The following is a 16,097-nucleotide window of genomic DNA, read 5'->3' as shown; positions in this document are numbered from 1 at the left end:
TTTCTCAGGAAGGGAGGGGGTGTACTGTGGGAGGAATTCCACTTGAGGGCGCTGTTTGACTTGGTGGAAAAGCGGGTCAAATCCTGCCGAGGTGTGTGATTTGAGGTTTTTCATGTCCCCTACAACCCTCGGGGAGTGGCCTGGATCGCTGTGTCAAAATTTCAGGACGATCGGTCAAGCGGTTACGGAGAACATAGCGGCCGTCAATTTCAAGATTTTTACATTTTTATATATATAGATACCCCACCCATTGTTCCAAGATATCCCATTCCTTTCCCCACCTCTGCGTTTCCATTGCCCACAGGGGCCCAGTTCCTCACCCACTGAGCATGCTTGCAGTGTCTAACCATGTCTACTCAGAAGTAAGCCCTATTAAATTCAGTGGGGCTTACTCCCAGTTAAGTGGGGTTAGGATTGTAGGTAAGGTAAAGGTTAAGGACCCCTGGACGGTTACGTCCACTCAAAGGCGACTATGGGGTTGAGGCGCTCATCTTGCTTTCAGGCCGAGGGAGCCAGCGTTTGTCCACAGACAACTTTCCGGGTCATGCGGCCAGAATGACTAAGCCACTTCTGGCGCAATGGGACACCAAAGTTTCCTTTGCGCTTGTTAAAATCGTGTTTATGGAAGACAGTCGGCTATGAGTGATCGCCAAAGAAGAAGAGTTTGGGATTCCCGCAAACATTCCTCTTGTGCCCGGGGTGGTGCTGTTTTGACTGCATAAGTGTCCACACTTACAGAATGAGTTAATTAAATACCTGGAATGTGTGTGTGGGGGGGGGGGGTTGCATGTAAGGCCTCTGGCTTTAGATTACACAATCCAGCTTCCAAGCTCTCTGCTCCAGGTAAAGTGGAGTAGAATTGGGCCGGGGGGGGGGGGCAAAGGAGCAGAGGGACCATCCAAGTTGATGCCAGTCACTAGCTCTTCTGGGAGCAAATTCCATAGTTTTGACTACCTTAAGGGGTGCAGGGTGGGCTGAATGACACCCAGAAGCCTTAGGAGGAGCAGTTAGAATCATAGAATCATAGAGTTGGAAGAGACCACAAGGGCCATCCAGTCCAACCCCCTGCCAAGCAGGAAACACCATCAAAGCATTCTTGACATATGCCTGTCAAGCCTCTGCTTAAAGACCTCCAAAGGAGACTCCACTACACAGTTGGGTATGTTTAGCCTGGAGAAGGCACAGAGGTGATATAATAGGTAAAGGTAAAGGGACCCCTGACCATTAGGTCCAGTTGTGACCGACTATGGGGTTGCGGCGCTCATCTTGCTCTATTGGCCGAGGGAGCCAGTGTACAGCTTCCAGGTCATGTGGCCAGCATGACTAAGCCGCTTCTGGCGAACCAGAGCAGCGCACGGAAACGGCGTTTACCTTCCCCTTGTAGCGGTACCTATTTATCTACTTGCACTTTGATGTGCTTTCAAACTGCTAGGTGGGCAGGAGCTGGGACCCAACAATGGGAGCTCGCCCCTTCAAACCTCCGACCTTCTGATCGGCAAGCCCTAGGCTCTGTGGTTTAACCAATAGCTGTCTTCAAATATCTGAAGGGCTCTTGCATGAAGATGGAGCAAGCTTGTCTTCTGCTGCTCCAGAGGCTTCAAATGACAAGAGAGGAGATTCCGACTAAATATTAGGAAGAGATTTCTGATGGTAAAAGCTTTTCGACTGTGGAACAGACTCCCTCGGAAGGTGCTGGTCTCTCCTTCATTGGAGTTTACAAAAAGGTTGGTTGGCCATCTGTCATGGATGGTTTAGCTGCGATTCGTGCAGCTAGATGACCCTAGGGTTGGACTAGATGACCCTAGGGAGCCCCTTCCAACTCTCATGATTCCTCCAACACCTCTTCACCCACCAGGTGGCCATTTCACTTGGCCTGAACAGGTGGCCCTCTCTGAACACAGACGTCCCAAGTTGGTGGGAGAATATTCCAAAGCTGAACTCTGTGCTGCATGTCCAGCATTCAGTCTCACTGGGTGTCCATGAGTTCTGGCATTATGAGAGGGGAAGGAAAATCCTTTATTTGCATAATTTTATACAATTTTATATGTGGGTGGCGCTGTGGTCTAAACCACAGAGCCTAGGGCTTGCCGATCAGAAGGTCAGCGGTTCGAATCCCTGCGACGGGGTGATTACCTTTTTTCGAACCCATGGTTTCCCATAGTGCAAGCCATAAGCTTCCTTTAGGCAGTCTGCAGCATTGTATTAAATATTCATATAGATTTTTAGTTGTATTTTTATCCCTTTATTTCTTGTATTAGGATTTTTGAATTCAAAATTGTAATGCAATAAAATACTATGTAAGAAATTAAAGTCATAATGGGAATATAAACGAAAAATCACCCAGCGTAGCACATGACAATGGCTGCAATGGGCAGGAAGATCATTAAGTGGTCTGTTGGCTTCACAAAAAAACATTTCCTAGCAACCTCAACAAACTGCAGTTCCCAGAATTCTCCATGACTATTAAAAGAACGCTTTAAATCATGGCATTGATGTGACCTCAGTGGGAACAAGACGTTTTGTAAAAACAACAACATTGGCTTCATTACTTTAGGGTAAGAATATTAATATTCTACAGCCTTTTAAATGTGTCTGTGGGAAGGGGGGGGGTTTATTGTTTTGCTGGGGTTTTTTGTTATTATTATTTACCTGTGTTTTTACATTGCATTTTATTCTGTGAACCGCCCTGAGATCTTTTCATGAAGGGTGGTTTATAAACTTAATAAACAACAGCAACATCATCATCATCATCATCAACAACAACAATAAACTTATTACTTATACCCTGTCCATCTGGCCGGGCCTTCCCAGCCACTCTGGGTGGCTTCCAACAGGATATTAAAACACAATGAAACATCAAACATTCAAAACTTCCCTAAACAGGGCATCTGCTAGGGATCATTTTGCTGCAATTCCTGCATTGCAGGGGGCTGGACTAGCTGACCGTGGTCCCTTCCAACCCTACAGGTCTCTTAATAATAATAATAATAATAATAATAATAATAATCCTCATAGGAATTGCTCAAACCCCTTGATCACAAGGATAGTGGAACATGTAGCTCTCCTGATGTGGGGGTTTTTTAAACATTTTTTTTTACATTCACTTTTTGCAGTGAAAATAAATACATTCAAAACTAAAAATTGGGGGGGGGGGAGCTGGAGGGGGAAGGGAATGGGTTCCGACAGAGCCCGCTGCACATGCACTTCATACAAACAATTCCAAATATTTCTCTTGGCGCCACCTGCCGAATGCAGCTTTTTCTATATTAAGTCTTCTGACCATTTAGCAAACGTTGATGGGGGTGGGGCTTTTATTCCAGATGTTGCAGATCCCCAGGTCGCACCACCCCAGCCCCCATTGGCCAACATTTGGAGGGCTGTAGCAACCCCTCCCCCCAATCCCACCCCTGTTTTAGATCTCCGCCCCTCGCCTTGCAGGAAAATCCACCCACCCCCTCGTTTCAGCGAATACAGCTCACATTCCGGGCACCCAGGGTTTAAGAGCCTTGGATTCCTAGAGAGGCCACGGGGGATGGGTGGGCGGGGCTGCTGATTTCTGCAGTAAGCTGGTCCTCCCAGGATCCAGGCGCGCGCGCGCAGACTTGACACGCCCCCACGCAGGCTCCTCCCCTTTCCCAGCCGCCGGGAGAGTTTCTTCGTCCTTATTTTGGTCGGCATCAGCCACGTGGGAAGCAAGTAAATGCAAAAAAGAGGCTCCTTTGCAGGGAAATCAGTTTTTGTGGAAGTAGAAGGTGGGCAGGTATTGAGAAGCCGGAGGAGAAATTTCTTGGGATGTGTGTGTGTGTGTTTTGTGGGATGGTAAAACAGCTTTGCAGCTGATTTCCTCCTCTCTCTCCACCCCCAAAGTTATGTTCTTAGAGCGAGAAAGCGGGTGGAATTTGTAGGACTTACTTATTTAATTCAACGTCCGGACACTACACCGTTCGTTTGCAATAAGCTTCTAATCCCAGCTTCTCTCGGGGGTGTTTGTATTTTATTTTATTTTATTAATTTTAAACAGGTTTAAAAGCCTGTGAATCGGAGGTGATGAACTATGAGGGCGCGTGGGGATAAGGGTGGAATCCCGGAAGATCTCGAGTTTCAATGCTACCTCTGCTCTGAATTTACTAGGTGGGCTTTCTTTGTTTGGAAAAGCAAATATTAATTCTTAGGTGGGCTTTTATGGGCTATTAACTCCAGCCTCCTCCAGTTCTTTACAAAAGAAGCAGGAAGACTGCCTTACCAGCTGTGATTCAGTGGCTGCATATGCACAGTATATTTAAAATACACTCCCCCCCCCCCCCGTCGAAGAATTATGGCAACTTGGTATACCTCACCCCATAGAACTAAAGTTCCCAACACCCTTAACACACTATAATTTTCAGGATTCTTCAGGGGGGAAGTTCAGAAAGCGTGTGATCAGATTCACAGTTCTTTTTTTTTTCCTTTAGGGAGAAGCAGAGTTTCCAAGAGGAGCAAGCTGTTAGTAGCTCCTGTGCAAACCCCTCGTTTTTCTGCACACCTGTTCCTTTCAAGATCAGCTAGCTGAAATGGACAAAGTCCAGCACAAAGGCTAGGCATCCCTTGCTTGCTTCTTGCCTTCAGAAAGCGGCTCAGTTTTTTCTTTTTCTTTTTTTAAAAAAATCTTATGCGCTTGAGAACTGTTTTCAAGATTTGTCTGTGGTAAAGATGTCAGGAGAATGCGCAGCAGCTGAGGTGGGCGTGGTTAATCCTGGGGATCTGGAAGCAATGAAGAATGGAGCAAGGACTCTCTGTGTTGCCCAGGTTGGGACGATTGGAGAATTTGCCAGTTGGGCCATGCCGAGACCAGGGCGGCTGGAAGCTGAGGAGGGATTGGCCCACAGCTGGGAAGTCCAATGGCAGGAGTTCCTGAAGGCGGTGAACACCCCTCACAAGGAGAGCCCAGAGTCTCCAAAAACCATGCGCTGGGACGTCACCAAATCCTTCCTGGTCCCTTCCGAAACGGTAGCTGATTTGGGAGCTTGTGGAGAGGTAGCGACTGGTCTTTGGCCAGGCCTCAAAGGAGGAGCTCCCAAAACCTCAGAGGATCTGGACTCTGGCAACAGGGGAGACAGCGTTAAAGCGGGCAAAGAGATCTCAAGCAAGGGTGCCGCCACGACAGAGACACAGCGCCAGCGCTTCCGGCTTTTCTGCTACCGAGAAGCTGAGGGACCCCAAGAGGCCTGCGACCGACTCCATGCGCTGTGCCGTGAGTGGCTGAAGCCAGAGAGGCGCACCAAGGAGCAGGTGCTGGAGCTGGTGATCCTGGAGCAGTTCTTGGCGGTCTTGCCACCGGCAATGCAGAGCTGGGTCCGAGATGGTACTCCTGCAACCTGCTCCCAGGCTGTGGCCCTGGCTGAGGATTTCCTGATGAGACAGCGAAAGGCTGAAGGTTTGGAAGGACAGGTGAGGCGAAGGAGCTGGGGAACCTCTGGCCATCCCCATTTGCCCTGCAAGGCCATTTTGGGCAAGCCAACCCCCCCCCCCCCGCACCCTCTACTTGATGCCATGTATAATGGAGGGGCATCAAAGGAACAATTGGAAACTTTAAGGCAAACCCCCGATTGTTCTTTGCTGGAGCAAGAAGTGCTCCCATGATGGGCAGTGGGACATGTGTTGAAATGGAGGGGGTTATCTTCATTTTAGCAGCCATTTCAGTGGAAACCGCTCCTTCGTCCCTGTGCTACTTTTTGAGCCCTTGAAAATGGGAGGTTCAAAAATTCACACAGGGCTGTTTAAAAGCCCTTTTGCAAAGAGCCACACAGGGCTGTTGGACTTCCTGGATTTTTGAGGTTAAGAGAGCAGTGCATGGCTGTGCCCTTTCAGGTTTCGCCTGCCAGGCGTGGGCAGTTAAAGATCAGGCATAGAAGGCTCCCCACCTCTCCTAAAAGGTTTGGCGGGATGCAGAATTGGCGATAGAACATGGATGGAGGAATGAGATCCTTGAACAGATCCTTTGAGCTGCTAACCTCTTCTCTCTTTCCACTCTGTTCTAGGCTCTAGGAACTTTGGCAGAAGTGGTTGTGACCCTCTCTGAAGGGGATGAGACTGCACCAGAATTCTGTGAGGAGGAGGAGATGAAGAAGAAGAGCAGCCAGAATGCTGGCTTTCTAGGTATGGAATAGCTCCCTCTATTTCCAGTGCTGAGGCAGCGAGTGCCGTTCCTTACCTTACAATTGGTTTTCATATATGCAGATGTGCCAGCTGTTTTTTAAAAAATCTGTATATAGAATCATAGAGTTGGAAGAATTAGGTGAATTAGGGACTTACGAAGACAGGCTCCAGCGAATTGAGTGGACGAGACCAAAAGTGGGTCCAGTGATTAAGAAGGTGGTTTCTGCATGTGCTGTAGAGCAGCGTTTCTCAACCGCTGTTCCGCGGCACACTAGTGTGCCGCGAGACACTGGCTGGTGTGCCGCGACGTTTGGCGACCCCCCCCCTCGCCCCTCTCTTCTTGCCGCGCCGGAGATGCGGGCGGAGGAGCGCAAAGGCTCCGGCCGTCGTTAGTAGGGGCTGCCGTCACAAGACAAAGGAACTGGCATGTGGCTGCCGTCCCGGAGCCTCTCCCCGCTCATGCATTGCCCAGACAAAGGCCGCCTCTCCCTTGCAGCTTTCGGACGAGGGCAGGAAGCGGAGGAAACACCCGCTGCCTTCCGTCCTGCAAAACTGCCGTCTCTAAGCGCGAGAGAGACGCTCGCCTCCCCACCCCCCGCATTGCCCTTTGCTCCTTCGACGGGAAGCTCTGTAAATGTTCCGCCTTGGGCTGACTTGCTACTGGCCATTGGGTACGGTGATCCTGGCCCTTTGCGAGTCGGCTGCGGGGAGCCAGCTGAGCCCCGAGAAGAGTTTGGTATGGGGACCCGGCCTGAGAGCAGAGGTGGTCCTCCCCGCCCGGTATTTTTACATCCAGGCTGTGGACACGGAAGGGAAGAGGTAATTCGGTGTAACGCTTTTTCTTTTCTTTTTTAAGTGGGTGGGAACGGGGCCGGGGAGGAGTTAAGGTGGATGCGAAGCGATGCGAGAGCCTGGCTTGGCGGATCTGGAAACGGATTTGCATGCCCGTCGCAGGAATCCGGAAGAGGCTCTGCGTTTTGGAAAGAAAAGCAACTTTTGTGCGTGTTTATATGTGTGTGTGATCCGCTCTGCCCTCGGTATACAGCTCTATGGAGAGAGAGGCGATTTCGCAAACTTTGATTGGTTCCTCCAGGGCACTCTTGAGTAAGGAGCTGCGAGTAAATCTGTGTTTTTTGGAAATGTCCTTAGAAAATTCACACTTACCGTCTTTATGTGTATGCTTCAAAGCAGTGCTAGAAACTGAGATATGAAAGCTAGGAGCTCAAGGGCGCCTTAAACCGAGGTTATGGGCGCAACAACAGAATGTCTTTTTTAATAACAATAATACAAAGCTGAAAATGAACGGACCGCAGCTAAAGCCTTATGTTCATTTTTCACATGGTCTATTCCAGGCATGTCCAACAGGTAGATCGTGATCTACCGGTAGATCACTGGGTGTCTGTGGTAGATCACTGGTACATCACTGGCTTCCCTCAAAGAAGCTCAACAACTTTAACTCCTCTAAAAAAGCTCAACAACTTCCTTTCCGGCGGGTCAGCACTGACTATTGGCGGCCGCCAGGCACGTGACAATGTAAATCGCCCTTCTCGTCGCCGCACGTCGCGGCAAAATTTAGACAAACTAAACTAAATATAGGGCGGCACAGAGTTGGTGTGCCTCGTGATTTTTTTCATAGAACAAGTGTGCCGTGGCCCAAAAAAGGTTGAGAAACACTGCTGTAGAGGGAAATGAAGGGAAGGTAGCCCAGAAGGAAACCTCTGCTGCCTTGTGGGATATCTTCAGGAGAATAAAGGGCTAAGGAGTAAACCCTACACAAATCCAGAGTGCATTCCCTAAGATGGTTGGATGGTGCCTTGTACGCCTCCTTCCAGCCACTTCTGCAGCCAAGCTGGTGCCAAATGTATTGCTCTGCTATCCTCAGCGAGGCTGAGAGAGAGGTCTTGTCCTCTGGGGAACTCAGGACCCCCATAACACTGCTCAGGCTTGCACCCCAGAGAGGTCACTTCAGTGCTGCTAGTGCAAAATAATAATAATAATTAATAATTATTGTTTATACCCCGCCCATTTGGCTGGGTTTCCCCAGCCACTCTGGGCAGCTCCCAACAGAATAATAATAATAATAATAATGTGATAAAACATCAAACGTTAAAAACTTCCCTAAACAGGGCTGCCTTCAGATGTCTTCTAAATCAGGCATCCCCAAACTGCGGCCCTCCAGATGTTTTGGCCTACAACTCCCATGATCCCTTGCTAACAGGACCAGTGGTCAGGGATGATGGGAATTGTAGTCCAAAACATATGGAGGGCCGAAGTTTGGGGATGCCTGTTCTAAAAGTCAGGTAGTTATTTATCTCTTTGACATCTGATGCGAGGGCGTTCCACAGGGCAGGCGCCACTACCAAGAAGGCCCTCTGCCGGATTCCCTGTAGCTTCGCTTCTCGCAACGAGGGAACCGCCAGGAGGCCCTCGGCGCTGGACCTCAGTGTCCGGGCAGAACGATGGGGTGGAAAAACTCCTTCAGGCATACTGGGCCGAGACTCTTTAGGGCTTTAAAGGTCCGCACCAACACTTTGAATTGTGCTCAGAAACGTTTACTTCACCCCTAGAGGCACACTCCATTGTCTCAAGACAGGTGACAACGACATTTGGGGCGCGGTTTCCCCCACCCATTTCCCCTGCTTACCCCAATCCCCTTCTGTTCCAGGAGGCAATGAACTGACAAACAAGAACAATGTGGGAAGAGAGGAGCTGGAGGTCAACTTCGGGGTTCTAGGTACAGCGGAGCAGCATGAAGGAAGCTGGCAGGAGAGATCTGTGGCGGCGGCTGCTTGTGAACAGCTCCCTGAACTCTCAGTCCCACCTCTGGGGACACAGGAGAGGAGGAGCACATTCTCCAGGAGGAGCGTGACCCGGAGGCAAGGCCTTGAAAACCAGATAACACCCACAGAGCCCAAGCTCTACATATGCACAGTCTGCGGACATAGCTTCACACGGAGAGCGAATCTCTTTCGGCATCAGAAGATCCACACGGGACAGAAGTCCCACTGGTGTGCGGTTTGTGGGCAGAGCTTCCCACGGAGGGACAGCCTCGTGAGTCACCAGAGAGTTCACAAAAAGGGGGTGACGGCTGGACAAAGAGGCCAAGAGGGGGAAATAGCCGCAAAGTCGCCCAGAATCACAACAGCAGGTGTGTAAATTTAAAGCAGGTGTGGGGAACTGGATCACGGATGTGAGCCTGGTAGTCCTTAACCCTTCCTGCCCTGCCACTGGTCGGTTTGGACCAGTGTTCAAAATTAGCCGGGCACATTTTGCTTTCAACCACTTGCGACCAAGCAGAGAGGCCTGGTGTCTCCACCATCTGGGGATGCTTGGATCCGGACTGTTTTCACACACCAGTACCCCATCCTGTAGAATTCTATCTGTTATCTTTTATCTGCACAATCGGAATGAATTTTGTGGAACCAAATTGCTTTTTCTGTGCAGTCTGTTTAAGAAAAACAGGTCAGAATAGGCCTCCCTGGCTCAAGTGACTATTCTTCTTTTAAGTTAGTGGTTCCCAACCTTTTTTTGGCCATGCCCCACCTAAGCACCTCTAAAATCCTGATGCCCCCCCATGACATATGATTCTTATTATTCAAAAAGTGAACTATTCACGTGGAGGAAGCCCAAAAGGCCGTTAATTTGCCCTAACCATGGGGATTGTCTGCGTAATTGTCTGCAAAATTCCTCATCTCAGATCATGAGACTCTTAATCCCAGGGTCGTGGGTTTGAGCCCCATGTTGGATTAAAAATTCCTGCATTGCAGGAGGTAATTCTATGATTCTCTGTCTTTTAAAAAATTAATATTTATTAAAAATATTAATAAGCAAATTATATATTCCAAGTTATACAAATTATCCAATAATCAAACAATTCCCAATGTTATCCCTAATTATAAATTATTATTATTATTATTATTATTATTATTATTATTATTATCTGACTTCCCATGCTTTGAGATCGGAAGGAATCCTAATCATCTCATATTTCTACTGCATTTCAAAATAATACAATAATTCCCTGAAAACAGTGAAGGATTAACATCAGATTCTCTGACTTTCATTCCAGCAGGCCCTGTGTGGACGATTCAGGATGACGGCGAGCTGCTTTGTGTCCCGTCGGAAGGAAACGAAGTGTGTGGAGAGGAGAAGCAAGACGATGAAAAGAGGGGAGGAGGAAGAACAACAGTGACTTGGAGGGATAAGCCCGTGGCAGAAGAGCTTTACTTCAAAGTCGCAATCCCACAAGCGGGACAGCAAGGAGCAGGAAGGCCGGTGTGCTCCATCTGCGGGAGAAGCTTCATTCACAGATCCTCCCTTAACAGACACATGAAAGCCCACATGGGAGAGAGGCTGCACAAGTGTTCGGACTGCGGGAAGAAGTTCAGCCCGGCGGTGTCCAAGGGAAAGATGGCAGATGCAGGGAAGAAAACGTATCAGTGTGCGAAGTGCGAGGGGGGCAGCCGTCCCAAGCCGAGCCTTAATGGCCGCAAGAGGACGAATCGGTTCAGGTGTTTGGAGTGCGGCCACAACTCCAACTGTCTGTCGCACCTTCTTAGACACCAGAGAATCCACACGGGAGAGAAACCATATCCGTGCCCCATCTGTGGGAGGAAGTTCCGCCAGACCACGCACCTCGTCAAGCACGAGAGGACGCATGGAAATAAGAAGCCACATTTCTGATGGCCGGGAGGAACTTCAAAACTGTGTGTGTCTAGATGGCAGGAGACACAAGTGAGGCTGTGTGCGCCCCTGCAATCCATGTCTGGAGGGACCTCGATGGTGTTTGCTGCAGAGATGCATTGTACTGTAGGTTGATAAAACGCAAGATCCCAAAGCTTGAAGACAGACCGCTTGTGCTCCACCGTAAAGGTCCCCAGCTAAAAATGGGTTTCACATCCACATGAGGAAGTTCCAGGGGTTTTAGACGACAAGCTGAACATCCATCCGTTGCTCCGTGCGATGGATAAAATGGCAAATGTCGTTCACATCAGCGCAAGGAGTGTCGTGGTCTGGAACATAAGTAGTACAGTTGTACCTTGGATCCCGGACGCCTTGCAAGTCGAACGTTTTGGCTCCCAAATGCCGCAAACCTGGAAGTAAAGAAATTGGAGTTCTTGGTGGAACTTGCAAGCAAGGAAGTGAAAAAAACCCAAGGATTCAGACCAAAATTTTGATTTACTAGATATGTGATTTTCAAGTCTTAAGTGAAATTGATTCCTTTTACAAATGAGATGAAAACTCCAGGACAAGGCCCTGTTTCGATATTCCTCGACCTTGAAACTCTTAAGAGATTAGCTCAGGAAGATTATCGATACAGGGCCTTGTCCTGGAGTTTTCATCTCATCTGTAAAAGGAATCAATTTCACTTAAGACTTGAAAATCACATATCTAGTAAATTGCCATTTTGGCCTGAGTCCTTGGGATTTTTTCTCTTCCTTGCTTGCAAACCTGGAAGTCACACTTCCACTTCGTGAAATACTTTTGGAAGCTGAATGTCGTATGAAATAGTTTTGGAAGCCAAATGTCTGACGGGGTTTCCGTGGCTTCCTGCAGCCAATCAGAAGCCATGATTTGGTTATCGAACGTTTTGGAAGTCGAATGGACTTCCAGAACGGATTCCGTTTGACTTCCAAGGTACGACTGTAATGAGAGTTCTGGACTCATCCGGGCTATGCATTTAAAGCATTATCATACTGCTTGAAACACTCCTGGTTTCCCTTCCAAAGAATCCTGGGAAACATAGTTTGTTAAGTGTGCTGGGGGCTGTTAGGAGGCTCCTGTTCCCCTCACAGGGCTGCAGTTCCCAGAGTTCCCCTGTGAAGATAGATGGATTGATTGTTAAACCACACTGAGAACTGTCGCTCCGTGTGGGAGAATATGGGGTCACCTAACAATGCCCATCACCTTTAACAAACTACACTTCCCAGGATTCTCTGGGGGAAGACAACGCTGGCGAGCTAAATGACGTCTGGGGCGTTTGAAGAGAGCTTTGTCTTTTCAGAGCCATGTGGCTCCATGAAACAGAAGTGCCAAACACTTGGTTCTTGCTACATTATTGCTGGACTTACTGCTGGACTCCAGCTGCCCTTAGCCAATGTGACCCAAAGTCAAGGGCAGTGGGGGTTGTAGTCTAGCAATATCTGTTCCCCATCCCTGAAGCTGAATGTGCCAGTTAGGACTGATTGCCTGTGGCGAGGGAGACAAAGTTTCAGGCACTCCACTCAAGGAAGAGAGAGATAAACAACAGCAACGGATAGCACATACTCTCTCTGCCCCCTGTTTCTCAGGCTATAAATGTTCCAGAGATTATCAGTATTTTGAAAGCAAGCAAACAAAGTATTTTCAGTCCAGTTCAGAGCCGCAGTAAGCATCTCTAATCAGTTTCCGTTAGAATATGATAATGAAAAGCTTTGAGCTGGAATAGGGATCATTTCACCTGCCCTTGATTCTTTGCAATCGTGAATTTGGAGTATTCCCTCACGAGAAGCACCAGTTGAGTAATTTCTCTCTCTCTCTATCCTTACTGAGTGGGAAATTGAAGGGATATAAACCCGGTATTTCAATGAAAAATGGGAAGCCAGTCTGCGCAGGATCGGGCTGCGTTCATTGACTAGTAACGTGTGGCCATATTTACAGGGTTTGTGTATAAGCTGAAATGTCAGCATGGAAAATGTTAAGCAAGGATGCCCCCCCCCCTTTAGAGCAGGGATAGGGGGAACTTTTGGGGGGGTCTTCTGGAGGTTGCTGGACTCCAATTCCCATCATCCCCTATGACTATTGGCCATGCTGGCCCTCGGGTGCTGATGGGAATTGGAGTCCAATAGCACCTGGAAAGTGCTGTGTTTGTGTCTAGCAAATTGTTACAGAGTGAAGTGTATCTGTTCAAGATTCAAGGCCCTCCAACCAGTTATCTCCCCCATTCCCCAGTTGTCCTTATTGGGCTCTGCAATTTTCCTCCAAATTTTTTTCCTGTATTTTTGGTACTTTCTGGTACTTCTTTCATCTTGAGGGTCTGCCGTTTCATTTGGGCTATGAAAGCATTGGCACGTACACACTGGAATATCAGAACTAGAGGGCATTTTAATAAAATATTGTTTATAAAAAATAAAAGCAAACCCGCAATGGTTGTCACAAATCCCACAAATAGAGAATGTAACCTTCTTAGGGACTGCCTCAATGACCAGAACGTTTCTGCAACATATAGTGATAGATTTAAATAAATTGCTCTTTTGTAAGGAAAATGGTTTTGTTTGTTTTTGTAGTAGGCATTATTGTATATCTATTACTTCATCAAATTTCAAAAACACCCTTCATCTGAGGATCACAGGGCATTTTACATATAAGAACACAAAAACACAAAACATAGTAACAAACAAAACAACAAACAAACCAGTAATCCCCCTGGGAGAAGAGGAATCTTTTTGCGTAGCGCCTAAAGATAGCTAACGAAAATGCCAGAAGAGCCCTTGTCCACAAATGGGGAGCCACTGCAGAAAAGGACCTGTTTTTGTGTTGCCACCCTCCAGACCCCTCATGGAGGCATATGAAGACAAACAAAGCATTTTTGTTCAAAACATTTTCAGAGAATCACAGAATAGTAGATTTGGAAAGGACCCTGCCATGAGTTTTTAATATTGTGTTGGTAGCTGCCTAGAGTGGCTGGGGAGGCCTGGCCAGATGGGCAGGATATAAGTAATAAATTATTTTATTATTTTATTATTTCATCGTTTAAGAACATAAGAGGAGTCTTCTGGATCAGACCAAAGGCTCATCTGGTCTGTCATCCTGTTCTCACAGGGGCCGGCCTGTGGAATACCAGCAAGCAAGATTCAGGCACAATAGCCCTTTCCCCTCCTTTACTTGCCTTTTCTCTAAACTAAAAAGCCCCAAACGTTGCAGCCTTTTCCTTACATGAGAGCTGCCTGTTTTTTCTCAGCTGTGCAATATCCTTTTTGAGTTGAGGCGACCAGAACTGTACACAGTATTCCAAGTGCAGTCTTCTAGAAACAAATAAAAATATGCTCCCAGAAGTACACTGGGTTGCATTCAACAAAAAGTCCAATGCAGGGTAGACCCATTGAAATCAACGGATCTAAGTTAGTGGCGTGCCCATTCACTTCAGTGGGTCTACTCTGAGTAAAGCAAGCGTTGAAGAGCCCTTGCCATTTATCGGGAAGGGAAGCTAGACCACAACTGTGCGTGTGTGTGTATTTTTTTTCTTAAAAACTAGTTCCCCCCCTCCCACCCCACCCCCGCCTAGAATTTTCTTCTTAGCAGAGAACTACATTTCCCAGGAGCCTTTGCGAGACTAAAAAAACGAAGAAGATGGTACCGGTTTTAAGCACCACCACCTGCGCGTGCAAATTTATGTAGAAAATAGAAATCGGGGGCAGGAGAAGAAAAAGAAAAGCCCGTTTTGTACAGGAGGTGAATCTGAACTTCAGAAAGGTAAAACAAACAAAACAGAGCACAAGTAATCATAGAGATGAGAGGGTGCTTGTTTGTTTTTTAAATGTCTATGCAAATAATGTAGGCAAACCCCTTCCTCCTCTGATCCCGCCCACAGAAACAGCTTTAAATATACAGTATACAGTATAAATATACTGTATATGTATGTATACATCATCTCTCCTGGACTGAAGTGGTCGTTTTGCAGCTGCAGAGTCCTCCTCCAGGGCAGTGTCAGGTGAATGTCAGGTTGCTGGGAGGGAGATCAGAGGTGTTCTTGGGGGAGGGAAGACCGCTAAGCTTTCAATTCCCTTGTAGGCTTGCATGGGATGGGAGTAAGCCCCATTGACTGCAATCACAGTGTCTTTTCCCCAGTAAATGTGTGTATGAGTGTTGGGAATGTGGAGCCTCTGTTGTTGTTGTTGTTGTTGTTGTTGTTGTTTTTAACTGATTTGGGAAAAGTGCAGAGAGAAATGTTTACCAGGTTTCATGTTTGACTTACTATATTGTTGTTGTTTATTAGTTACATTTCCCCAAGGAGCTGGAGGTGGCACACCTAATTTTCCTCTTCCCCATTTTATCCTCATAACAACCCTGTGAGGCAGGCTAGGCTGCGAGGCACTGGCTGGCCCAAGGTCACCATAGTGAGCTCCATGGCAGAGTGGGGATTTGAACCCTGGTTAATGAGGTCCTAGTCCAGACATTTAACCACACCACACACCACATTGGCTATCCAGGGAAATGATTTAAATTTCAGGATGGCCACTCCCCACGCAAGGCTCTGTGCTTTCTCTGCTCTGGGTATCTGGTGTCAGAGTTCAAATCCCACGTGTTTGCTTTTATTTTTGGAACATTCAAGCCGCTTACAGGATTTTCTTACAGTCAAAACAATAGGATCACAAATGAATTAAGAAACCCAATGGTAGGGCTGGCGCTTTGGATTTGTGTATTTCAGGGATGGGGAACCTGCTGCGTGTGTCCATGTGTTTTGGGAGACTCGAACTCCCGTCAGCTCCAGCCAGCGTGGCCAGTACGTTTCCGAGCACAATTCAAAGTGTTGGTGCTGACCTTTAAAGCCCTAAACGGCCTCGGTCCAGTATACCTGAAGGAGCGTCTCCACCCCCATCGTTCTACCCAGACACTGAGGTCCAGCGCCGAGGGCCTTCTGGCGGTTCCCTCGCTACGAGAAGCCAAGTTATAGGGAACTAGGCAGAGGGCTTTCTCGGTAGTGGCGCCCACCCTGTGGAATGCCCTCCCACCAGAGGTCAAAGAGAACAACAATTACCAGACCTTTAGAAGGCATCTCAAGGCAGCCCTGCTTAGGGAAGCTTTTAATGTTTGATGGATTTCTGTATTTTAGTATTTTGTTGGAAGCCGCCCAGAGTGGCTGGGGGAACCCGGCCAGATGGGCGGGGTATAAATAATATATTATTATTATTATTATTATTATTATTATTATTATTATTATTATTATTATGGCACTTATGGTCTAGTGACATCAGGATGGCCAC

At 47.7% G+C, this 16,097-nt stretch overlaps 1 protein-coding gene across 3 annotated transcripts; it reads left to right on the top strand.

The window, feature by feature from the left end:
- Window positions 1-878: 878 nt before the first annotated feature.
- LOC118080232 (uncharacterized) lies at window positions 879-11,317 on the top strand. 3 transcript variants are annotated; one of them, XM_088663881.1, is made up of 5 exons: window positions 879-2,555; window positions 4,452-5,427; window positions 6,018-6,135; window positions 8,801-9,283; window positions 10,205-11,317. In XM_088663881.1, exons 2-5 carry the CDS (start codon window positions 4,690-4,692, stop codon window positions 10,816-10,818), a joined length of 1,953 nt encoding a protein of 650 aa, XP_088520007.1. In that variant the 5' UTR covers window positions 879-2,555; window positions 4,452-4,689; the 3' UTR covers window positions 10,819-11,317. The 3 variants fall into 3 exon arrangements, with proteins under 3 accessions (XP_088520007.1, XP_060126651.2, XP_088520008.1); XM_060270668.2 differs by lacking the exon at window positions 879-2,555 and adding an exon at window positions 3,610-3,696; XM_088663882.1 differs by lacking the exon at window positions 879-2,555 and adding an exon at window positions 3,755-4,131.
- Window positions 11,318-16,097: the final 4,780 nt, after the last annotated feature.

Source organism: Zootoca vivipara, chromosome 2 (assembly GCF_965207765.1).
Source record: "Zootoca vivipara chromosome 2, rZooViv2.hap1.1, whole genome shotgun sequence".
NCBI classification, from domain to species: Eukaryota; Metazoa; Chordata; class Lepidosauria; order Squamata; family Lacertidae; genus Zootoca; species Zootoca vivipara.
The sequence above is the reverse complement of the archived record's forward strand: the minus strand, read 5'-3'. Positions and strand labels throughout refer to the sequence as shown.

What these genes read in the sequence shown, in the direction of transcription:
- LOC118080232 (XM_088663881.1), top strand. Translation starts at nt 4,690, where the DNA reads ATGTCAGGAGAATGCGCAGCAGCTGAGGTGGGCGTGGTTAATCCTGGG. An exon ending in CTGAAGGTTTGGAAGGACAG is followed by an intron (nt 5,428 to 6,017) that starts GTGAGGCGAAGG and finishes ACTCTGTTCTAG; the next exon opens with GCTCTAGGAACTTTGGCAGA. An exon ending in GCCCAGAATCACAACAGCAG is followed by an intron (nt 9,284 to 10,204) that starts GTGTGTAAATTT and finishes CTTTCATTCCAG; the next exon opens with CAGGCCCTGTGTGGACGATT.